Raw genomic sequence first — 25,823 nt, 5'->3', positions numbered from 1 at the left:
AAATTAATTAATACGAACTAAATCACGAGTACAAAAACGTTATTAGCTCAATAACGATATTATTACTGAAGGTAAAAGGACTCACAATTCATGTCTGCACACTTACATAAAAGCTGACTACGTATTTCTTTAATCTCTACCTCATAATAGCTATTGTTATGAATAAGATATTAAGTTATCATCATCAAAAAATATTATATTCGGGGAACGCCACTCTCTTACATTTAATAAGACTGTATATAAATAGCCACGACATTCCTCCATGCCCAAGTTAAAATACGTGGAATTAGACAAACTAAAATATGAGGATTATTTCTATTGGCAACCCGCTGTTACAGCCTTATTAAAGACGCCATTGTAAACATGGACTTACACAACGATGACTAGGTTTGGTAGGCGGACCGTGCGCTCAAGAAATAACGATGGGAATGTTCAGATTGGCACTGACAATTTGATGTGAGCATGATAACATTTTGTGTACTTTGGAAATTGTGATTACGCTGAGCGGTTAGGGTGATTGAACATGTTAATTTTCGTCGTCAAGTGAAGCGGAATTGATCTGATAAACAAACAATTGTTAGAGTAAATGCGTGGCGCTTTATATAAGAAACTAGTTTATTCCAGTTAAGTTCAAAATAGAGCATAATTTTTTATGTTTGTCTCTGTTGAGCGTCAATAGTTCGACGTCATGGTCATAACATAATTTGACGATAGTCTTGGGGCCCAGGAGTTGTTGTTATAATTATTTAATATAAACTGGAATTATATTGTTCTATACTGTAGTATAACAAACCCGGGTTCGATCAAAAAAATAAACGTAAACGTAGTTGTGGCCAAAATATGTGATTGTCATAAGGAATACCTACGTTGTGTGTATCTATTTTTTTTATTGACCGGAAGGCACTGGCTACTAACTTCTTTTGAGGGGATGTATGGTTTATATTTATAAAACAAAAGCAGAGTAAATACACCTAACGTTATTATACAGCAGTCTTCAAATTAAACATGTGACAAATAGAAAGAACAACAAAAACATTAACAACCATTTAACATAAAATGAGAGTGCCAGGCTCACCTAGAGCTCCTGTGGGGAAAGAGCATGGCAGAGAAACCCACGATCGTTGCTCTTACTACCCAAATATAAATACAAAACAACCGCTAACCAAAGGTATAAATTAAGATCCTTTGCTAATGATAAATAAGTCCTGTCTCATTTAATGTGTCACTAAATGTCATCTGGTAACCCCATATTAGTCATACACACTTCCAAGTAAAACTGAAGAGGTTTGGTGTTAGTTAGCCGGCAGGGCCGGAAGGTACTGGAGTCCCATAATGCGGGAGGCAATCCAGCTAAAGTTGAGATTTCGGAAGATCCTTCTTAACACCGGAGTCCCATACGGGAGGCAATCCAGCTTAATCCAGATTCGTTCCGCACGGGCGAAAATGTTAGTAACTTCAACAAGGCTCGTATAGACGTGTGACATAAAGTGAGCACAAGAAATCAGAGAACAACATAATCTTGGTAAAACAAGTTAAATGTGAAATAAAGAAGTCGTTATTGCAATATCTGGGCGGTCCCGACAAAATACATATTTTAACATAATAAATAATGAACAATCTTTAATAATAATTGTAACAATTTTATATTAGAAAAATATACGCCCCTGAGCGTAAGACAATGAAGGCTAAACATATACAGAATTATTATCATGAAACATCTATATTTTACGAACAACGTAATCATTACAAAAACAAGTTAGATGTGGAACAAAGGAGTCATTATTGTAAAGTCGGGGCGCCCACGACAATATATATATTTTAACAGGTTAATAATAAGTATAACAATTTTACCTTAGAAAAATATATGCCCTTGAGCATAAAGCAATGGAAGCTAAACATACAAAGAATTATTATCATGAACCATCTATAAACATCACAATCATAAGATTACATAGAACATTTAACAACAAAGTACTTAAAGAATATTATCTGCTGGCTAATAGCAGTTAAACACTTAATTTTCCACTATTTCTATATTTTTCACAATAGACTGATCGTTTTACTTTTCACTCCGCGCTGTTCTCACTTCAACTGCCTATCTTCGACTATCTAGGCTTCCTTCCGGAATTCCCTACCTAAGCGCTTGTTTTTTGTGCTTCCTTCTACCGACCGTTAATATTACTTTTTCATTATTATACAACACTCATATAACAGGTGACGTCGAAGTTGATAAGATAAGTACGGTTTTGCAAAATACACAGGTTAAATGAAAAAGTTCTTGAATAATTAGTTCATGTCAAAGATTTGGACTTCTTGGGAACTACTGGGTTAGGTTCTATTCAAGTCCCATAGCAACTCCGACTTATTCAGACCTATTGTGCATCCCACTGCTTAGTCATATTCTCCAAGTAGCTTTATCCTTTTTACAAAGTCCGAAAGCTTTCTTGACGACACTTCTCCCAGTTCCTTAGGTTACAGAAATAGGTTTTCCCAGGAGCGTCATGCAAATCCTGGGCGAATAAAAAGAACTTTCATGGGCCAAATCACATTTTCGGCAGATTGGACTGTCTACATGCCTTAGCTTATATAGATGTTTCCTAAAGTGACAGTGTCTCGTTATAAGTCCCGTCACTGTCCTAAGCCGAATTTTATTCAAGCTCAGCAACTCATTTGTTCAATTCTATGAAGGACACCCCATATGAGTTCCTTCGCATGGCTTTGCCCTGGCCTTGAAGACAAATATTTCCTATATTCTGACTCAGTATATTTGCCCAGGTCTCCTAACCGCACTTTGCGATATGCCACAGAAGCGCACCGTGTCAATGAAATTTGTTTCGGATCCCTTCCTAGCTAGTACATCAGCTTTCTCATTTGGGTCAATGCCTTTATGTCCTGGCATCCAACACAATCTTGCTCAATCACAATCACAATCGGACTGTAGCTTGCACTCCATCTGGGCCTATATTCCTGTATCCGCCCCCCTGGCAGTTTTGGAGCCATTCGTAAACCATACCAGGCTCCATCTTTCCAGGGTATAATTCCTTCCATTTGCTCTAATCCTATATTCGTGTCTCAAATGGTTTATGGAAGTGAAACCTTGGAACCATCTTTTCGAATATCATCCCCAGAGTTGGTTCCGACATAGATGTTTCTGCTGTAATGGTATAATGCCAAGTACGTTTAGGAACTTACAATTATTAGTTCTTTATAAACAGAATAACTATTATTTTCATGAACGTGTAGCGTGTCAACACAGCAAAATGACGAAATCATTGAACATAATAAATCATTTCATTTACAAGTTTTTTTGGTTGTTTGGATTGATATTAAATTTTAAATTGAAGACGTAAACATCCATTAAAAAAATCGTTGTTTTATTTATAAAGAACACAGTTCTCGAGAAATCCAAGTCTAAAAATTTACTCCAAAAATATAAAAAGTACAGTGTTCCAGTCGTATAAGCGATGTTCAATTGCTTTTCTAAAAATTAATTTTTGAAGCCCTCAAAGCACCATCTTATTCTTATGGGAAAAATTTTTTTTTCTAAAGTAAAAAATGAAAAAGAGTTGCGGGCGTAATGATTTTCGGTGGGAAGCCCTGTTCATAGGTACAAAGATATTTTCAATTCATTCAGCTGACTGTTTTCTAATAATTGTATTTTACAAATTAAAGGATCGTACAAGTTTATGAAATCCGCTTGGATTATCTTAGGAACATTTCTTCAACTTCAAGGCTGATCCTAATGATTATAATGACAAATAAAGATCTATTTTGCAATACAAAATCATTATATCCACCGATTAGGGCCAACTTGGACTAATCATAATAAGTGGTTGTTCGTGAAAAATAGTTTAACCGTTCATTCATAACCCAATATTTACCGGTGCGACATCTATTGCAAAATAACTGAACTAATTATCCAATAAATTTGGAGACCATATGTAAAATTTTGTATTGAAATATAAACGGATCTGTTTTCTGTACTTTTTAACGTGAAATATGGATATGGACAACTCCTTACTTGATTTCTAGCTACGCTACAAGGCGCAGAACTCGCATCACTACCACTGAAAACGGAGAACGAACGGTAAGCTCCGCTTAATTTATTTCACGAATTGTCAAAACGCCGCTAATTTATTCACCGCCACCTGTTAGAATTCGTGCAGCGCCATCTGCCACCGGACCTAGCGGCCGGCGGGCGTGGCCTATCTACGACACTATAGTAATTAAGCCTACTAGACGAGCGTATGTTAAAAAATGTTATCGGTCAGGTCCCGGGATAAGTTACGAGGGGGAATTAGCATAAAGGCGGCACCCAGCTACCAAATACGTACTGCTAATTTGCATAGAAACGCTGCATCGAAAACGCAAACAAAATCGTCGATTTGGGTAAACAGTAGCGGACGACCACTGAATTGGCAAGTACCCGTTTATAGACGGGTACGTGGAACAGATTCGAATCGGTGTTTGATTAGGCAATGTTTGATTGCGAAGCGATTTACATAAAAAGTGCCCCGAGTGAACCGAATCAATTTTAAAATTATTTTATATTATACAGGGTGTCCTATTTCTTTTGGACCTTACCTAACTTAATTTTTTTTAAATATGTATTATTGCATTTTTGAATTCCTCTTTGGATTAGGCCTACTGTGATGTGAACAGGTATTGAGTCTAAAGCTATCGTTCCGGCTTTATTTTAAGTTTTTTAAAGGTGATTGCAGTACCCTCGAAAATATTAAATATCTTCGAAACTAAATAAGTTAACGAGTTTTTACCAATTATTCAAGCAAGAGTTTTTACTATCTTGTTATATAAATAAAAAAAAATCAAATTATTTATGATTCAAAACTTGGAACTTCTAACGTTCATAATTACAATTTTTCTATTTGAGATATATTAAGTAAAAAATGCTTAAAACCGGTTTTTATATGCTGTTTATCAAAGTAGACCCTAAGGTCTTTGATTAATCAAGGAGGAAATAAGACACCCTGTATAATTGAAATTAATTTTAAAGTGTAAAGAAATTTATTTGTTTTTTTTTTATATTATCGATATTATCAGAATATGGATGAGTAGGCTTAAATGGGACACCTTGTAAATAGTGGCACTTTGATTTTTCCCAAGCGTATGCAAGTCGGAATAGGATTCGGTACGTCTACATCAAACACGTCTTGTGGTTGACACGTAGGTGTAATTGACGCATATTTGAATACTAATTGCGGTCTACCATTTTTACACATAACTCTACAGAATACAAAAATTAATTTACATGATTTAAATCACTGAGTTTTAAGATACGGAGGCGCTAAAATTTAAAAAAATCACATTTATTTGTTGTATAAATATATCAACTGATGACGAAAATGTTGAAAAACCCTGTATAATAAGAACCCTAGAATTTCACCTCCGTATCCACCATATAGGGTTAGTACTATTTAAAAGGAGACTACAGGGATATCGGAAACCGTTAGTCATACAGAGTGGCTCAAATTACAAAAAAATTGCATAATTATGGGGCGATTGTTTTGGTGAAAACAGATCCAAGATATCTTCGATAGTTTCTGAGATATCTCGAAAAAAGTGAAAATATCGATTTTCTATTTTTCGTTATAACTCATTTGTTTTTTAAGATAGCGTCACGAAATTTTGTATCTAGGCATTATCCAATACGGCGATTTCATTGGTGAGTTCAGATTTTTTCTATCGTCCGTTTTTTTTCTTATGGACGCCATATTGGTTCTCCTCATGGATGGATAAAGAAAAAAAATACGAATTCAATGATGTATCACACTTTACAAAAATATCCTGTCTGCCTGCAGCAATTTGAATTTCTTTTCAATTTTTCTGAAATAGCAGGCTGATGTCCGAATTGTCAAATAATTTGTTACTTTGTTACGACAGTTAGATGAAACTGCTGTTTGAGTTTTGTGTGCCACCTGTGTCCTGTATAATAGTAAGCAACTTATTTATTAAATTAAAAATGAGGTTTTTATTGTCTGAAAAAAAAAAGACATGTACGATACATACATACGTGCAAATAGGAACACCAGAACTGATGGAGCTGTAGCCCGCAGAGTAGTTGTCCATCAGCTTAAAAATCTAGTATCTTCGTCACTAGTTGGCACATTTGTTGTCAATTCAATGCTTGTCTTTAATTAGTCAAATCGTTAACCTAAATTTCACCAGTCTACGTCAAATATCTTTATGCATAGGTATTTAAATAAATATACAGGGTGGTCCCGAGGTAATGGGCCAAAATTCATGGGTAGATTCCCCAAGCAAAAGTATTGCGATTTAGCCGAACTTACCTTAGTCCAAAAGTTGATAGTTAAAGAGATACAGGGTGTTAAATGTAAAATATTATTTTAGTTTATTTCCATTTATTTCTTAATAAATGCAAATATCTACACAAAATTTTGGGGTTTGGGGTTCTTCACATTTTGGTTATAGTTCATAGAGGGCGCCAGCTGCCGTAGATTGAATGTGTTGGAAACGACATAAACTTTTTTGTACTTTAAGGTATCTCATATTTGGTATCAAATTCTTATTTTCCAACTTTTTTTACACAAAAAAGGTAGACTTTATGAAAGTAGCTGTCCCGCACCGTTTCCGATGTATTTGACTCTGTAACTGCCAATGCTAATAGTTGAAATAATGAAAATAATTTAGAAATGACAAAAACAAGGGTTTATTTAGAATAAAAAATTGTAATGAACAGTAAATTAGTAAACATTAGTAAAAAAATATGCCTTTTTGACAATAATTGCTCAAAATGTCCACATCTAAGTTCAATACATTTATCAACGCGTTTATTAAAAAATTGTCTTATTTTAAAGTATAAATCCTTAACGCGAAATGATTTTGCAGCATTTAAAATCTGGTTTCTCCATAAACAACTGAATTCATCTAACTCCAAAAACGAAAATCTCGGCATTCTATCCCACATTTATGTATACGAGTATACAATTTAAATTATAAGCTAAGATGTAATTTTAATTAGGTATGAATAATACTTTTTTCCTCCAAATCCTACTACTTAAGAAACTTGTACTAATTGTAATTTAATGCAACAGCAATGGAAGCTTCAAAGCCAAATATCTCAAAAACGGTGCGAGATAGTATACTTTCATAAAGTATACCAAAGATGAGATACCTTAAAGTACAAAAAAGTTATGTCGTTTTTAACACATTCAATCTATTGCAGCTAGCGCCCTCTATGAACTTTAACCAAAACGTGAACACATTTCAATTCCTCTACCCAAAGAACTCCAAACCCCAAAAAATTGTGAGGATATTTGCATTTGTTAAGAAATAAATGAAAATAAACTAAAATCATATTTTACATTTAACACCCTATATCCCTTTAACTATCAACTTTTGGACTAAGGTAACTTCGGATAAATCGCAATATTTTTGCTTCGGGTAGATTCTACCCTTGAATTTTGGCCCATTACCTCGGGATTCAAAATTTTGTCCTTCCGACTTTATATAGCGATTTGCACCGTCAAAAGCATGTCGAATGATGACTTCTACGTCCTCAAAACGTTTTCCTTTCATTTTCAAATCGGCGAATACGGGGGTAGTTGACAGTTAAAATGCAATTTTTAGTCAAAAAATCGGTCACAAGTGTCGATCGATGAGATGGCGCATTATCGTGCAACAAACGCCAACTTCCTTCTGCGTGAATACGATACACGCTTCAAAATGCCAAAATAGAATTGTGTATTAACGGTTTGGCCCTGTGCAACAACTCTTTGTGGGCAATGCCCTTGGAATCTTAAAAGCAAATCAACATTATCTTCACTTTTGACTTCTCCAAACGAGATTTTTGGGTTTTGGTTGTCTGGCGCCTTCCACTCGGCACTTTGGCGCTTGGTTTTTGGATCATATCTAAAGGAAGTTGTTGTCCTATTCCTATCCTATCCTATCATTGATGATGTTCTTCGAATTTTGAGCAATTTTTGGTCGTCTGTCTACTTGTTCAGAACACACTTTTCGGTAGCCAAATAGTCGGTCGATATGCGATAATTTGATGATTTTGAGATATCTACTCAATTTTAATTCCATTAATTTCAATGAAGATTTTGGCTGATCTTTGATGAATTCACGCACAGTTTTGATGGAATCTGCGGTGATCACGGATTTCGGTTGGCCAACATGTTGTTCATCGTTTATGTCCTCACCATTTTTAAACCGCGTATACCATTCATGATCTCTGCCACGAGATAAACAATCATCACTATAAACTTGGTTCATCAATTGAAACGTTTCGGTAACATATATACAAATTTGAAATAGCGGTATTGGTCGAATAAGATTTCTTTGACTCATCGGATAATTATTACAGTTCCTTGGTAAAAACACATATTATGAATGAAAGGCATCCTATCTACTGTTTGCCGCATAACTGTGGGCTGCTCCTTTCTACGTTAGAAAGGTGTAAGTGGCCCGAACATCGCCATCGAGGCAAATAAAGCATCATAACTTGCCTGTCCACGCAATTAATTGGACCAGTTTACAGAAATGGATGGAAGACATGATATATGCCGGTCATTTGCCACAGTATTAAATTCGCATATACAAGCGCGAAGCAGAGCCTACATTCGCTGCACGTCATAGGTAATTAATACAACAATTTGCATTCGAGCTATCATTAAGAAATACGGTTATATTAGTCCGCCATTAATTAATAGAGCCTTAGGAGGAGATTTATTCATCTACTGTTTTTGTATGGAGTTTCATGTGATAGGTAACTGAATCCGCAACTTCTTGTTCTTACAGTGAAGAGTAACGTTTCTGAATACTTGTACAGGGTGTTCCCGGATTGGCGTTACGAAATTATACTTAAGAAAATAAAGGTCTAAAATAATTTTATATCAGATTTGCTTTCATAACTTTGCAATCGTTTATTCGGTTTAGTAAAAATTTTATACCGTAGTAGGTATTGTTTACAGCAGTGGTACGCAAACTTTTTTTTCGCAGTGCCCTTAAAAAAATTATACCTACTCAAGTACCCCTATCTTAAATCTTAGTATAATTAGAGTTGAAATAAATATAGGTACTTTAGTTTTATTTAGAGTTAGTATAGTATATTACCATTAGTACAATATTTACATTAGAATTTAGACAAAGATTAGTAAATATGAATTACTAACCTTATATATAAGGTGTTTTAAAAAGGTGTTTGACGGATGGTAGCTAGATTAATTCCAAAATTTTTTTTATGTGACCACGGCTTTTGTTTAGAAATTACTTTCTCCATTTGCTTGTCTGGCGTTCCCATTGAAATATCCATATACAAAGACAATATTTGCATACTCTTCAGTTGTAAATAAATGCATTTTTTATTTAGCACTTTAACGCTCATCATTTTTAATTGTCAGGCTACTGTGATTGAAATATACTTATATTTTTAACATGCTTGAAATTTTTAAACAAAAACGAATCGAACCTATAGTACGATCGTATTCGATGCAAAGTAATAAATCATTGCCTGTCAAGGAAATCAGTGCAACACATTTTATAGGGGGTTTTGGAAATTGAATAATTTCTTTATGCATTATGGATTAACAGTTATATATTTATGAAGGACAAAATGAAAAACAAAGGCATCTCCTTCGCACATTGGGCGGCAGGGCAACAATACATTTATTACTCCCTTCATTCTCCCTCATATGACTTGTCTTTTGTGTTTTTTGCGGCGGCGCGCGTGCCGGCCTGGCGTGGTCAGTTTCGTTTCGGTTGTATTGGTGCTGCGTGTTTCTCGCTCGCGATATTTGTGAGGTTATAACTGTTATAAGTGCAATTATATTTCTTTCGGGCTATATGTGTGTTTCGCGCTATTATTTGAGAATTTGTGAGTGAAATCATATTTCTTGTGCTCCGTAACAAAAGTGTTTTTAGTGTTTTATTTGTGTGCTGTGTGTGTGTTTCGGGCTGTTGTTTGTGAATCGTGAATGCTATTATATTTTCTGTGCTAGTGAAGTGAAGTTTTTTGTATTATTATTGCTCTGTTGTCGTTATATGGATAAATGGAGGCGGTGCCTGGATGTTGCGGGAGCCGAATGTACTGCTGTGGGTACAAAAAAATCTATATTAAGTTACAGAGAAAAAACGATAATATTAAATGTCTATAACCCTTTAGAAAAGGATCATCCCATGAAACTGAAGACTGGTTTGGTGGAAATGTGTTCTAGATATACTGGAGTAAGCGAATTATCTGTTTTCAAAATTTTAAGAGAGAAGAAAAATTAAGGAGACGTTAAGAAACCTAAAAAAGGGGGTGGAAAGAAGAAATTAATATTAAATGAAGATGAGAAAAATGCAGTTCGGCGTACAGTACATAAATCATAGAATTTATATTTTGTTTATAATTTGTTAACATTTCTTGTTTGATAGAAAAATAACTTATTTTGTTGAGATTGGTAGAGAATTGTTGTTAGTGTTTTCATTTGATAGAATCATATCATAGGATTTATATTTTGTTTTCATTCTGTAAATATTTATAGTATATCTGTTATACAAGGTTTTTGCTTTGAAACTTCGTTCTCCTTATAAAAAAAGAATCGTAATGGGGTGCGATGAGATCAGTTCACGTCTGGAACCCTGTTCTTACAAAAATCCCTTTATTCTCATAAACTATTTGTTTTAAATGTAATTTATTATAAATCCAATTCGTTATTTAAATTCCACATATGTACTACATTTCACCTCTGTACGCGCCACTGTTTATTGTTCCCTGCTCTACGATCAAGCTCGCCAGGTTAGTATTTGACATATAACCGACCACTTCGTACACTCGATACACCTGGTCGACTACAGCTAGTACCAGAACACAGTGCGTATGCGGCGGTATTTCAGATTTTACATTCAATTTCATTTTAAATTTGAAATTGTTCATCTTGCGCCTCCTAAAAATGATGACACGATTTTCCTTTGATAAAAGACCGACAATTTTTTGCTCTACTTTGCATCGAATACGATAGTACTATATGCTCATATAGGAAAAAATGTTTGAAATTAACCCAGCTGGCATCTGCCAAAGTTTGCCATAGAGCTTGTAGAACACCCTGTACAGTAGGCGACGTTATACACAAATGACGGTGAATTTTTTAGTTTGAATAAATTTTCTTTTAATAAGATTGTTCTAATTCATAGGCCAGTTCTCCTGATCTTTATAATATTTATTTAATAGTTCCAATTTTAGTGTTACAATCAATTTTGACACATTTATTTAGAATAGGTTATTGCATTTACTGTCAATTATTACGGTTTGTGGTTTGCTGCTGTCGTGACTGATTTTTATTATAAAAAATGACCTTAAATTTGACCAATAAATTGCCCATTTTTTTGTAGCAAATTGTGTTTTAATTTTCTGAACAAAAAAACAACATAAATCTTTCGAGAATAAAAAAAAATTTGAAACTGTCTCATTAGCAACAAGGTTATTCATCAAGATGCATTAAAAGCCATGCACTGCACTTTGACCTCTTGCGATAAACTATCAAACAAGGAGGCTCTTACTCAGATAATTGACGATCAATTCCGCATTTGACCCGCGACCCTGCCAACGACATCACGTGATAATTCTCGACTACTGTGGTTTAATTAATGACCTTTGTCTCGGCGCGTACGCTACCTCTCTTGTGGCCGACCCCGCGGCTTCTCCAATAAAGAGAGAGAAAGGAGTACAATAAATAATAAGGTAATTATTTTACGCCTAATTGCATACATAACTAGCTGCTTACCGCTAGAAATAGATTATATGGTGATTGATTATGTGCGGGCAAAATGTCTGCACAGTAGCTCGTAACAAGCGGTTGATGGGAGTTTTTGATTCCTTCGAGATAATGCAAATAGTTGAAGCTGAAATTTTTAACCAAGTTTTGAAGTTGTCTTTTTTTGACTTATGTTTTCCAAATGCATGTCATAATTTCAGGAAGTTGTTCTTAGGATCATTTTAGACGAGGATGTGATGTGAAACAATTTTTTTGGTAATTTTATTTTTCAGCGCAATCCCAATTAAATGTAAAAAATATTCCTGCTGACCTTCAAAACAGCATCAATCAACAGGCTTCCATTACTTACCTCTACAAATTGAAGGCCTCTGAGGTGCTTCTTCAAGTTTCTGAATAAAAAGTTTCAATCAAATTCACAATGTCAAAACAGGGTGAATATCATTATGGAAAACCTGAAATTATCAGGGAAATTCGTAGATAAAAAATATCAGGAAATTTCTCAAATTTTCGTGGATAATTTCCAAATTCGAACTGTAATCGGTCTTTATTTAGAAAGTGCTGCCACTGAATGTCACATCTGATGTAGATTCACTACTAAGTACTAATTTTACAGCGTCTATACAGGGTGTTTCAGTTCGAGTGAATCAAACTTTAACCACAAATAGAACTCAATAAATAATTCAGAATTGCCTTATAAAGCAAGTGTCTAAGTCTCACCGTTTTCACTGTACAGGGCCATATTGGTCGGTTTTTAAAATCATATTATTTATGAAATCTTTGGCATACTTATTACAAATTTATTCAAATTTGGTGTGGTGTTAACATTTACATATGTGCATAATTTACTGTAAAATTTACAAATTTTTGTAGGTCAGTGGCGTAGGAATGGGTAGTAAAGCTGGATTTTTTTACCCCAACTTCTACACCAATGACCTAATAATCATTTGGGATTCATTTTTAGATTCCGTGGACAATTCTAAACAAAAAAGGTATACTTGTTGAATAACGGTATAGTGTATCGTTTTACCGAAAATTTCAGTTGAATGGGAGACCATTTTTCTGATAAAAAATTTAGTTTCTTAAAGGATCACCTTAGAATTCAAAACAATATTATATAATGTCAGCAATACGACTACTAAATTTTAAATATAATCCCTTGTGTATTATTTATTGTATTCATAATGTGCTGAATTCCTTCTCTGAGCTCATCTTTTTGTTGCGCTGCAGTGCGGTGGGGACAGCATCTTCAATGGCACCTACTCTAAAATTTCGTTTGTATCATTCTGGAGCAATTATAAGTATCCTTGCTCATTCAACGGTCCGTTTGTTTCAAACAGATATAATTCCTTTAAAAAATTACACTTACATATTAATTTGAAATCTGCACTGTGCGTCCATTACAGTATCCGTACACAATGATTGCCATGAATGAACAACTAAGCAATCATAGACTTATGTCTCATCAGGAACTGTCATTTTATTCTTAAGATTTGAAACATTAGTTAGTGTTTGTAAAATAATGGATGAATATTCAAGATTTTCTTATCATTCAACTGAGATTTTCGGTAAAACAACACCCTATACGGATTTTCAACAAGTATACCTTCTTTATGTAAAATTGTCCACGGAATCTAAAAATGAATCCCAAATGATTATTAGGTCATTGGCGTAGAAGTTGGGGTAAAAAAATCACGCTTTTCTACCCATTCATACGCCACTGACCTACAAAAATTTGTATATTTTACAGTAAATTATGCACATGTGTAAATGTTAACACCACACCAAATTTGAATCAATTTGTTATCAGCATAGCAAAGATTTCGTAAATAACATGATTTTAAAAACCAACCGATACGGCCCTGTACAGTGAAAAGGGTGAGACTTAGACCCTTGCTTTATAAAGCAATTCTGAATTATTTATTGAGTTCTATTTGTGGTTAAAGTTTGATTCAATCGAACTGAAACACCCTGTATATAGGGTGTCCCGGTATTTGATATAAAAAAGGTTCTTCATATAATTTTTTTTCATACGGCCCTTCGTTAACAAGTTACGGGCCCTTAAAGGTGAAAATTAAAAAGTTATTTTTATTTACCGTCTCTAAACTATTAACTTCAGTATGATGCAAATTTGGTGATCGATAACACATGCGTACAGCTTGTTTTTTATGTTGTAAGTGAACCTCATTATGCCCAGAACGCCGGGGACATACTATGCCCAATGGTTAACAACCCAGAATTTTTGCATTGATGGCGACCGTCATCGGCCTGCATCAAAAATAAGTTCTCTGAAGAATTTGCCAACGATAATACTCTCTTGGTTCAACTCGATAAAATTAACAGTTTAGGAACGCCTCGATCGCCTTCACCATTTTTGGTTTTTAATTTTTAATTGGACCTAATTACTATGTTAGAACCGTACATATTTTTATAAATAAGAGCCTGGAAAGTCTTACTGTCTGCTATTGTAATTTTCACTAAGGAAATTTGACAAACACACTTTACACATAACACGAAATAGAAAAAAAGCAAGATGAAGTTAAAGTTAAAAAATTAATTTAAAAGGAAGAAAACTATTGAAATACACTTTCAATATGGACATCTTCCACCTCCACACACTTCCTAAGTCTACGAATGTTATTTGTTTGTACACGAAAAAGCATTTCCGAGGTATGCCTGATATTATCACAATGGAAATTAATTATTTATAGCAATTCGTCCCTTGTGTACTGGAGTTGAGTAGACTAAACTTTTTAGGTATCTCCACAGGAAGAAATCCATCGGGTTAAAGTCTGGAGAACGTGGTGGCCATAAAATTGGGCCTCCTCCCAATCCATTTATTATTAAACACAATAGATAAATAATTTCGTACATCAATATTGAAATAGGGAAGAGCCCCATCGTGCATAAACCAAACGTTTTAATAGTGGCTGCAAATTATTTTGCAAAAACTCCAAATATCGATGTCCATTCAGACGTTCCTCAAAAACGGACCTATTAAATTATTATCCACTCTTCCTGCCCATACATTAATAGTGGGTAATAATTTAATAGGTCCATACGTTTTTGAGAAACGTCTGAATGAACATTGGAGGTATTTGGAGTAGAATAATTAACTAATTTTAACTTATTTTTGTTTTGTTTTTCTATTTTGTGTTATGTGTAAAGTGTGTTTATCAAATTTTGTTAGTGGAAATTACATTAGCAGGCAGTAAGATTTTCTAGGTTCTTATTTTAAAAATATGTACGGTTCTACATAGTAATTATGTCCAATTAAAAATTAAAAACGTAAAATGATGGAGGCGCCGCTCGATATGCACTACAACATAAAATCACAAATATTTGCTAAATTGTTAATTTTACCGAGTTTTACCAAGAGGGTATTATCGTTGGCAAATTCTTCAGGAAACTTATTTTTGATGCACATATTGCGATCGTCACCTATGCAAAAATTCTGGGTTGTTAAGAATTGGGCAAAGTCCGTCTTCTGAGCATAATGATGTTTCACTTACATCAAAAACAAGCTGTACGCATATGTTATCGATCACCAAATTTGCATCGTGCTGAAATTAATAGTTTATAGATTGTAAATAAAAATAACTTATTAATTTTCACTTTTGAAGGCCCGTAACTTGTTAACGAAGGCCCGTATGAAAAAAATGTATATGAAAAACGGATATTATTTTGACCTCATCTATTTGTGCTCGACTTTTTTGTATCAAGTACCGGGACACCCTGTATATTATTTTATTGTTTACTTATAAAAACTTATACTTATACATACTTATAAAAAGTAACAAAAAAATACGTAATTGTATTTGCAATTGAAAAAGCATTAAAATAAAAAATTAATCAACCTACCCTTCCATTAAAAAAGTTGGGGCCCCCTCATAATTAAAAAAATAAACAAACCTCTTTGTAATATGCCCCATTGAAAATAAAAATTGATGTGTTTCAGGAATTTTGCGACAAACCTTTACTTATTAAGTTACAGAATTTGTTCCAGTTAAACCTTCCACTGTGTATAGTTTATTGATGAAAATAAAAATAGTAAGAGTAAGAGGAGACCGTAAACATTTTTATAAAATATTTCAAGGTTTCTTTTGTATTGTCGAAAAAGATGATTATGTTCCTGTTTTATATAAAAAAAGTTAGAGTTTAAGGAGTACTGCCTAAGACCGACAACCACTGCATGGCAAATATATGCTACCTAGTCATAGAAGTGAGAATAACAAAAAAATAATTTTTAAGTATCGCTCTGTATTTCAAAAACGAAGTATTTGTGAACCCTGCGTTCATTTGAATTTTTTTCCTATTTTTAGTCAGATCGCCTGTTCTCATAAAATATTTCATTAAATTATACAAGTCGGTTCAAAAGTTAGAACCGAAAAGGTAAACCCACTAGGATTTTTTTTTGACAAACTAAGGTTATTTTGACCTCCCCTATACACTCCCGACCCTGTATACTTACCAAACACCCTGTATATACACACGGTGTATGCACTAAAAAGTTAGCAATTATGTAGGGAAATGCTAGTGTGTTTTTGATTCACTTTTTTATTAAATATGAAAACTTATTTTCGAAGTGGCTCTTGTATAAGTGAGATTAAGCCATTTTAATACAATTCAAGTGCAACATCACCGACTGCGAGCTTCGCACCTCCTGGAAGCCGGAGCGGAGCAACAAACCAAACAACAATAAATCCACATTAACTTTTTATAGGAAAGTTATCTGAAGGAATCTAATCCTCTAACAGCGAAGTAATTTATTTTTTGCCGCCGCGGTAGTTTGCATAAGTTATGACCATGTCTAAACAACGGCGTTTGATACACTTTTTGACTGCGACCGTACAAAGGGGAATCGTGAACAAAAATACTAGACGGATTCGGATCGTTGACCCTCGCCAGGTACCGGGATTCGACACGGCATTGTGGGACATTATTTTTAAACAAATCGAACTCCTCGAGCTCATATATTAAAAAGCCAACGGTGGAACAATAAAGGGGAGTCGGCACTCTTCGCGGACGTTCCCCGAAACCCAAAAAACTTCGTTCCCAATGCCAAGGATTTGCGCTTTGAACACAAAATGAGATAAAAACCGGTGGTAGTTAAATGAAGGAACGGAATCGTTGTGGCAATTTTGCCCTTTCCTTAAGTAAAGTCTACGACGCTTGAAATTTAAATGTGTACATACGTATATAGTCCAATTAACTAAGCCTTTAAATCGAAATTTTGCCAACTTGGCTGTGATATGAGTTAGTTTAAGGTATATTATAACAATAAGTGAGAGTAATTTTTTGTTCAACCCCCGGCCAAGGGTGGAAAAATATAAAACAAAAGGCTTTTTCAAGATAACTCAGAAAGGGTAAGAGCTAGAAAAAAAAGTTCATGAAAGTTGTAAAGCAGACAATTCTACATAAAAATGGTCTCTTAGCTTTTTCTTGTACTATTAAAATTAACAGAGTTAGGGAGGCTAGAAGTTAAGGGAAGATTTCAGAAATTTAATTTTGTTAAATCATTAAAATTAACGATTAAAAATTTGATTTTTTGTTATAACTTTCTTATTAAAAATTAAAAAATATATCTATTTCTCTGAAAAGAAAAGTTACATATTTTAGAGCAGATTGAAAAAAAATTACAAAATTCAATCATTTTTCTGTTATGATTTTTTTTAAATTTCTGAAATCTTCCCTTAACTTCTAGCCTCCCTAACTCTGTTAATTGTAATAGTACAAGAAAAAGTTAAGAGGCCATTTTTATGTAGAATTGTCTGCTTTACACCTTTCATGAAAAACTTTTTTTTCTAGCTCTTACCCTTTTTGAGTTATCTTGAAAAAGCCTTTTGTTTTATATTTTTCCACCCTTGGCCGGGGGTTGAACAAAAAATTACTCTCACTTATTGTTATAATATACCTTAAAGTACCTCATATCAAAAATTCAGCCAAGTTGACAAAATTTCGATTTAAAGGCTTAGTTAATTGGACTAATATTTTAAACAGCGATACGGTTTATTCGTGTTAAACGTGTAATTAATAGTACTTTTGCGAAAAAATTTATAAAAACAAGTCTGATTTAAATAAATATGGGGATTTTTTAATATAAAACTTGTTGAGAACCGCTGACTTTGCTCTTGTACTTCACACTAAAGCAGGGTTTATATAGTCGCGAATTTGCAAATTGTTATTCGCGTATACTGTTCTAATTGATTAATAATGAAATGATTGAAAAACAATCATTTTTACCTAAAAATAAAATTATTATTATTATCCGAATTTCGCAACTTTATGACCCAGCAACAGCGCCGGATTAAGCCTCGGTGGGGCTTGAAGGGAAGGGGCCCTCATAAACTTCCTTTATGAGAAAGGAAAAGTACTTTTAAATTAATTAATTTAGTAGGTATGCATTTTCTTAATACTAAATTTTATATGTAATACAACATACATTTCCAATGAAACTGATTTGTTCATGTAAAAATAGCATTAGAAATTGTCATTAAGTATTTTTATTACCGTTCATTAGTCTGTTTTATTTTTATTTTTCCGATAGCATGTGGGGCCCCCGGAGCCTGTGGGCCCGGGGCTACAGCGCCCTCATATCACAACAGAGCGAGTGATTTAAATTTGTATGTCTATGGTGATTAGATATTCCATATTATTAAACAACGGAATCAAAAGTTTCAAGCCAGATTATTTCTTGAAACGACGTACCTAATACATATGTGTTGAAACATAACTGATAATGAAAATTGTTCGGTGTACATTATATATAATTTTTTTCAGGATCGCCATGTGAACACGACGGCATCTGCGTGAACACCCCGGGCAGCTTCGCCTGCAACTGCACGCAGGGATTCACGGGGCCCCGATGCGAGACCAACGTCAACGAATGCGAATCTCACCCCTGCCACAACGACGGGTCTTGCTTGGACGACCCGGGCACTTTCAGATGTGTCTGTATGCCAGGTGAGTCATACTTTTTTCTGTCCACCTGTAAATCGTGATAGAGTACTCCTAGTTCTATAGTTTTTTTACTATTTTACTTTACCTGACCCAGAAATAATGGAAAAAGAACGTAATTCGCTGACATAAGATTGACAGCAGCGCGTCAGTGAGTATCTGTAATGAACTAAATTAAAAATTCGGGAAATTTAAATGTGATTTTTTATCTAAGTTGAAACTGATATTTCAGTATATCTTAACATAAGAGAATGTTTAAAAAACTTGTACGTCAGTACACATTGGTTATACAAGGTGTCCCAAAATAACGTGTACAATGGAAGACCACAGATTCGTGGACTCAAAATAGACATATTTAGGCTAATTCATCTATATCCGAAATCGCTTCGTTTAGCCGCTAGATGGCCTCAAAGTTCGTGAAATTTTTTTAAATTTTGTAAATAACGCGAATACGTATTAATCGATTTTGATTATTTTTGGAATAGTTGTCATTATTGCCAGAAAGAGGAAAAGTTATGAACGGATATTCTCACCATACATCAATTTTATAGGAGTTGTAAGTTTTAAAAAACACTGTATAACACCAAACTTTGTAGATTGAAAGCAAAAGTCCACACCCCAATAATAATCAAAATCGAATACCTACTACATACCTATTCGAGTTATTTACAAAATTCAAAAAATTTTCACGAACTTTTGAGGTCATCATTTCGGATATAGGTGAATTAGTCTAAATCTGCCTATTTTGAGTCCATGAATCTGTGGTCTTCCGTTAGACACGTTATTCTGGGACACCCTGAATAGACTAAATACACTCAGTATCATCTTGGTTTTGAAAAAATAGAGTACAAGATTTTTGGGGAGTCTTAAATGTAAGCAATGTATTCTCGTACACCAGATCTGTAGGTACACAATTACGTCGTATCAAAAAGGGAAAGGCTGGAAGAGGAAGGAAGGTTTGTAAGGTCCATGCATGAACCAATTTGAATAAAAAAAATAAAATACTATTTTTCTAATACTCGTAACAAAAACAAAAGTGGTATGTCCAAAAGACAAGACCATGGTATCCACATGTTCTTGGGGTTGCTGAATACGAATCCGGTGTCCGTTTGACCCCATCAGGTCTGGGTTGAGGTCAATTCAATGTCAAATGTAAAGAATCAATTTCCACCAAAGTAAACCTACATATCTATACGTTTTTGGGGTTGTGAATACGAATTCGATGTCCGTTTGACCCGATTAGCTCTGGGTTGAGGTCAATTCAATGTCAAATGTAAAGAATCAATTTCCACCAAAGTAAACCTACATATCTATACGTTTTTGGGGTTGTGAATACGAATTCGATGTCCGTTTGACCCGATTAGCTCTGGGTTAAGGTCAGTTCAAGGTCAAATGTAGAGAATCAACTGCCAACAAAGTGAACCTACATATCTATACGTTTTTGAGGTTGCTGAATCAGAATCTAGAGTGCGTTTGATCCGATCAGGTCTGGGTTAAGGTCAGTTCAAAGTCAAATGTAGAGAATCAACTGCCAATAAAGTAAACCTACATATCTATACGTTTGTAGTCATATTTGTAGCTGTCTGATTAGAGTTTTCGACTCGTGATACAAAATGAATACTTGTTGATTGCAATTCTTTTACAGCTAGTTCATTATCCTCACACGGTATGTATCTTAGAAATCTTCTTATGAAAATGCTTACTGCAAATTATTTTGTTAGTAGGATTAAAAATATATTTGGGATACCACCTTCCAATCCATTATCTCTTAACTGAGGAACTTTTGAAAACCTGCAGAAATTAATGGATCAGCCACTTACTTTTCCCAATTTACGTCACTTTTACAAAAATCCACACTACGAATTGTGAATAACAATCTAATAATAAAAAAACAAGAACAACAACTCCTATGACATGACACAGGGAAACACGAAAAATATACATCAAAACTAAAATGTATTACATTTCTTAGTAAAGAATAACAGTATTGCCGTTGACGCTACTCGAGATTTATAATACCAATGACGTCACTTATCAGTTCGGGGTTAGAAGTGACGCGAAAGGAATCACAGTTTGTAGGCAACCTTCAACTGTAGCAAACTTGCCAGAAACCACCATTTTTTTCCTATAACTTGACCCAAGAGCATTATTTGATATTGGATTTGACTTTTCACCTTGTAACTTTAATACGTCGTACAGATGTCGCTTTCATCTTCAGTGGAAAGTGAATCAGAATGTGCAACATCTTCAAGCAAGATTCTCGCTTATTGTATTAAACGTTTTGCGCGTACGAAGCGGGATAATGGATTTATTTTAACGTAAACGTGTACTTTTTGGGTGGATTCTTCGGCAAATAAATATGTTTAACACGTTCCTCGAGCGCGGGGAGTATTACTAAGCGAAACAAGGCTCGGATGCTTTACCAAATTCAGATAGGCAGCAACTGGTACAGCAGGTTATCGCGGACGCACACAGAATCCACCAGTGGGTTTCCAGCAATCAACTAGTTACTAATTAATGGCGACAGGGGCCTTACATCAGTCACAGGGAATAATTTACATCCTAAGGAAAAGTAAGAGTTGACGATGCTCGGTAGTTCATAAGATGGATACAGAAATCTCCTGTCCTAATTTCGAAACCTTTTTGATGGGGCAACGGTGTAATAAAGTAATTGGGCCAATTAAGAGATGACAAAAAAACTCGTTAATATAACCAGTTATTAGTTTACATAAATTAAAAAGTTAGGCGTTACCTGTCGACATTAATCGCGAACGTCTTTGTTCGGGAGAAAGACAAACAGTGAAGGCAAGGTGCCATATATGGCATTAGATAAAAATGTGTTTCAGCTATTATCTATATACAGGCTGTGTTGCGGTGACGGTCCATTAGAATATTTCAAAGGCTACTTCGATTTGAATTTTGAAAATTTAATTAAAATTATGCCATTATTGTAGCACTGCCTTTATACCGGAAGTCGTCATTTACTTACACTTTCCTATATCTTATCTTTACACTTTGTTACAGTTATTTTAAAAACTGTTTAATTTTGCACAGGGTGGTGAATATTTATTCTCGAATTTGCTTAACTTTGAACCACCAAAACTTGTTTTTTTTAAATGGAATAATCAAAAGTTTTTGTAGAATTTTACCATCTGTCTATCCATATTACACTTCCCTATACCTATCTCTCTTAATTTTTCTGTTATCGACGTTTTTTTGTGATAACTAATTTTACTATCAAAATTATTTTTGTCTGCTTCCATGTGGGCTAGCCGTTAACGAGTGATATGACGTCACAACAACGCTTGCGTGCATGTTCCCATACTCCTTTTTGCAATAATTATTTTGAAGGAGAAATTGTTGAAGAAAAATTATCAGTTTTTGCATATTAATTAATTATTTATTTTTTTTGTGATTACACTGCTCAAAATAATTAGAGGAACACTTATTTAAATCTCGATAACTTTTTATTTGTAATACTATATGTATAAATCTAATAATGCATATCTTAAAGACTAACATTTTGTTCGAATAAATTTACGAAAATAAAACTAATTCACATAATCACTCTTGAGACAAAAGCGCCAATTCAAAAAAACTGCAAGAAATAAAGTGAAGAGTCTGTGATCCTGTCTATATAACATAAAGGTCCTGGTGAGATTTGGTTCACTAATATCGTGTATGCCATCCATTAGCACGAATTACTGCTTGATACCTCCGTGGTAAGCTTCGGATGAGCCTACGACTGTCTTCTTGTGGTATATTCTCCCATTCTTCGATTAGGACATTTGTTAATTGTTGGAGAGTCTGAGGCACCTCCTAATACGCCTATCTAACAAATCCCAAAGATGTTCGATGGGGTTTAGATCAGAACTTAGCGGAGGCCAATCCATGGATTGAATCCCGTGATGTTGAAGATAGTTCATGGTGATAATCGCAATATGTGGCCTTGCGTTATCTTGCATAAACAGAAAATTTTGACCTATACCATAAGCGGCTGGTGTACCGTTCAGCGGTTAGAGTCCCTGGAACTATGACAAGATCGGTTCTTTCATCAAGACTAATTCCGCCCCAAACCATCACTGACCCACCACCAAATCTTTCGACTTCTTGTATGGTAGCTGAAGAATGGCGTTCATATGGACGTCGGTATACACGTACTCGACCATCACAACGACTTAAACGAAATCGTGACTCATCTGTGAAGAGTACTGGTCTCCAATATCAAAGTTGCCATACCACATGCTCACGTGCAAAATGTAAACGAGACCTTATGCGATACGGAGTTAAAATAGGTTTTTGCACGGGTCTTCTTGGTCTCAAGTTTGCTTCTCTCAGTCTATTCCTAACTGTCTGATCGGAAATTTCCAACCCATGAGTCGTTCTGAGCCTACTTTGCAGGTCTTTTGCTGTGGATGTACGAGAACGCAAGGAGGATAGGACTAAAAACCTGTCCTGAATTCGGTTTGTTTTCCTCTTAGGACCTTGTCCAATGCGTCTTTTATATCCTCCGGTTTTTAAGTAACGGTTCCACACGCGATGGATGACTGAAGGGCTTACGTTAAAATCTCTTGCAACCTGTCGAATTCTGGTGCCATATTCTATACTAGCAACAACACGAACGACTTCAATTTCACTTAGATGCCTCATTTTTTACCATTTATGCTGAACTGTCAACATTGTTTACTATTCCAAGGCACAGCATATTTCTAAATTGAAATTTTGATTGTATGTTTCACTTTATTTCTTGTAGTTTTTTTGAATTGGTACTATTGTCTCAAGAATGATTATGTAAATTTGTTTTATTTTCGTAAATTTATTCGAACAAAATGTTAGTCTTTAAGATATGCATTATTAGATTTATATAGTATTACAAATAAAAAAGTTATTGAGATTTAAATAAGTGTTCCTCTAATTATTTTGAGCAGTGTATGTATCAATTAAAAAAAAAATGCTAAATAATCTCATTTTAACATGCTGTCTCTCGGAAACGGATGCAGTTAGGAAAAAAACATATTAAGGATTTCATCTTATTTTGCCTTCTCTTAAAATCATGCCACTAAGTTTAGGGAGACCTTGTAGAAAAGTGAATTTAGTTGAGGCTATGAAAAAAGGTACAAAATTTTTCAATCTGGCGTAGCCGAGCATTAAAAATTCGCGGGCGACTCCGAGCTTCAGTTCGGGGGGTCATTCAGACGAGGAGGTCGACCTGGCAAATCACCTCCGCCATAAATATCGTACCCGTGTGCAGAAGGGCTCCCGACCCCGGGCGACTCGATGTGGCACGCACGCGATGTGCACGTCATTAACCAGAAATTTCAACGTACCCCGGCCAACTCTGATTCATCTCTACGAGGCCCGCATACTAAACGTATAATTTTATAATCAGATTTTTCGGCCTTTCGCAGAAAAAATTAAAAGGGCCCGGTAATTACCCATGGGCCTCTTAATTTATGTACACCCCTGCATACTTTTCTATAATCTCAATTAGCGGAGATTATACGTTAGCACGCCTCCAACCGCATTTTTCTGAAATAGTAGCGAGTAGCATGCGTTGATATAGGCGGGCGCATCGGTGTTCAGAAAACATCCTTTGACTTTACTACTAACTGTTACAGAAAAACTGGCTTGGTTTCCATAAAGTACATACAGGGTGTTTTTGAAATAACCATGTGCTTCCAAACAACTGTCGAAATTCTACCAAATACACCACACATTCACTGAAAACTGTTGCTGTACAACGAGAGGATTTGCATCATACCGCTAGTGAATGTTGTAAAAATTTAGTATGTCGTCTCTAGTAAAACAACATTCATCCGTAAAAAGCACCTTGCTTGTAAGATCCGGAAGCTATTTGATGTCGAAAACACTGGCAAAATTCCACACGGGACTGAGAATCACTGTTATTTAATGCCTGAACCCTTTGTACATGATAGAAATGTAATAATTCCTGTAGTATACGCCATACGCTACTGTTAGATACATCCACTTCTCGGCTAATGTTGCGAGTACTGCGCCTCGGATCGTCCTCAACCAGATTTATGATGTTTTCTTCGTTGTTGAAAACATGTTGCAGCCTTTCCCGTCCAGGACCTTCATATGTCAGATGGACATTCCCGGTATCCCATAACCTTTGAACTTCCTTTTGCACTGTTCTACTGTTAGGTTGTCGTTTGTTACGGACCGCATACAAACGACAGTTTCAGATCTACTAGTTCTTGATCAGAAAGCAACACACAGCGCACGTGCACAAGATGCACAGGGTTGACTTACATTTATGGTTAATTTTCGCGCCCTCTGTCGCCCTTTTCAAGGAACGCACTTATTTCAGGTATATCTAGGTATAACCCTGTATAACTTGGCTTTTTTAATTCGCATATCTTTCATTCAGATATCGCTCTCCCACGTTAAATAACTCGTTACCGATAATGACTTGTGTGTATGTATGTGCGCATGCATCTTTATAGTGCCTTTGTAAATTATGAGCCTTAAACATTATTAACGGTTCTTGTGTCGGGGATAACTCTTCTACGGCGATCACGCCCATCGTCGAGCTCCGTTCTCGAATACCGGTGCTTGGTTTTGCCCTCTACACGGATCTCGGACGTTTCCTAGTCTATCTCCATGTATAAAAAGCGCTGCGAGCTGCGAGATGATTATTCGCATGCTAGGCTAACCACATCATGCGGCAGAATGGGCGCCTAGAATGCCGTCTCTTTTTAAATTAGGAAAAATTATATTAAAAAGACAGTGCGCGCATAAAAATATAGACTATAAATTCGAGGTCTCTGCTAATAAAGTAGAAGATATTCTTGTTTACAACATGCTCGTTGGAAGGTCACGCAAGCTGCTATACATGTGGTTGGTTGTAGGATCTGTAAAAATATGCTAGTATAAAAATTCTAATTCAAAACATGTTTGGTTCATAAAATTATTATACGAAATGTTCAATTTCTGTGTAGGGACTTGCGATTTCATTTTCTTTTTAAAAATTTTGCTAATGTAATTGCAATAATATATGTAATAAGAGCACTATGAAAACCACAGTAATAGTAAATAAACAAGCATTAGTCAAATCAGATCAGTCGAAGTCGAATGTTTAATTTCATAACTGTGCCACCTAATTGGAGT

General features: G+C 35.0%; 1 protein-coding gene across 1 annotated transcript in view; it reads left to right on the top strand.

Moving 5' to 3' along the window:
• LOC108913441 (neurogenic locus Notch protein) overlaps positions 1-25,823 on the top strand; it is a 227,168-nt gene that overhangs the window by 180,030 nt on the left and 21,315 nt on the right. The window contains exon 8 of the mRNA XM_018718993.1: positions 18,516-18,698. Coding sequence (XP_018574509.1) covers positions 18,516-18,698 — 183 coding nt within the window. The remainder of the gene's footprint in view (positions 1-18,515; positions 18,699-25,823) is intronic.

The sequence above is a fragment of the Anoplophora glabripennis genome, unplaced genomic scaffold (genome assembly GCF_000390285.2).
Source record: "Anoplophora glabripennis isolate ALB-LARVAE unplaced genomic scaffold, Agla_2.0 scaffold528, whole genome shotgun sequence".
In the NCBI taxonomy this organism is placed as follows: Eukaryota; Metazoa; Arthropoda; class Insecta; order Coleoptera; family Cerambycidae; genus Anoplophora; species Anoplophora glabripennis.
The sequence above is the reverse complement of the archived record's forward strand: the minus strand, read 5'-3'. Positions and strand labels throughout refer to the sequence as shown.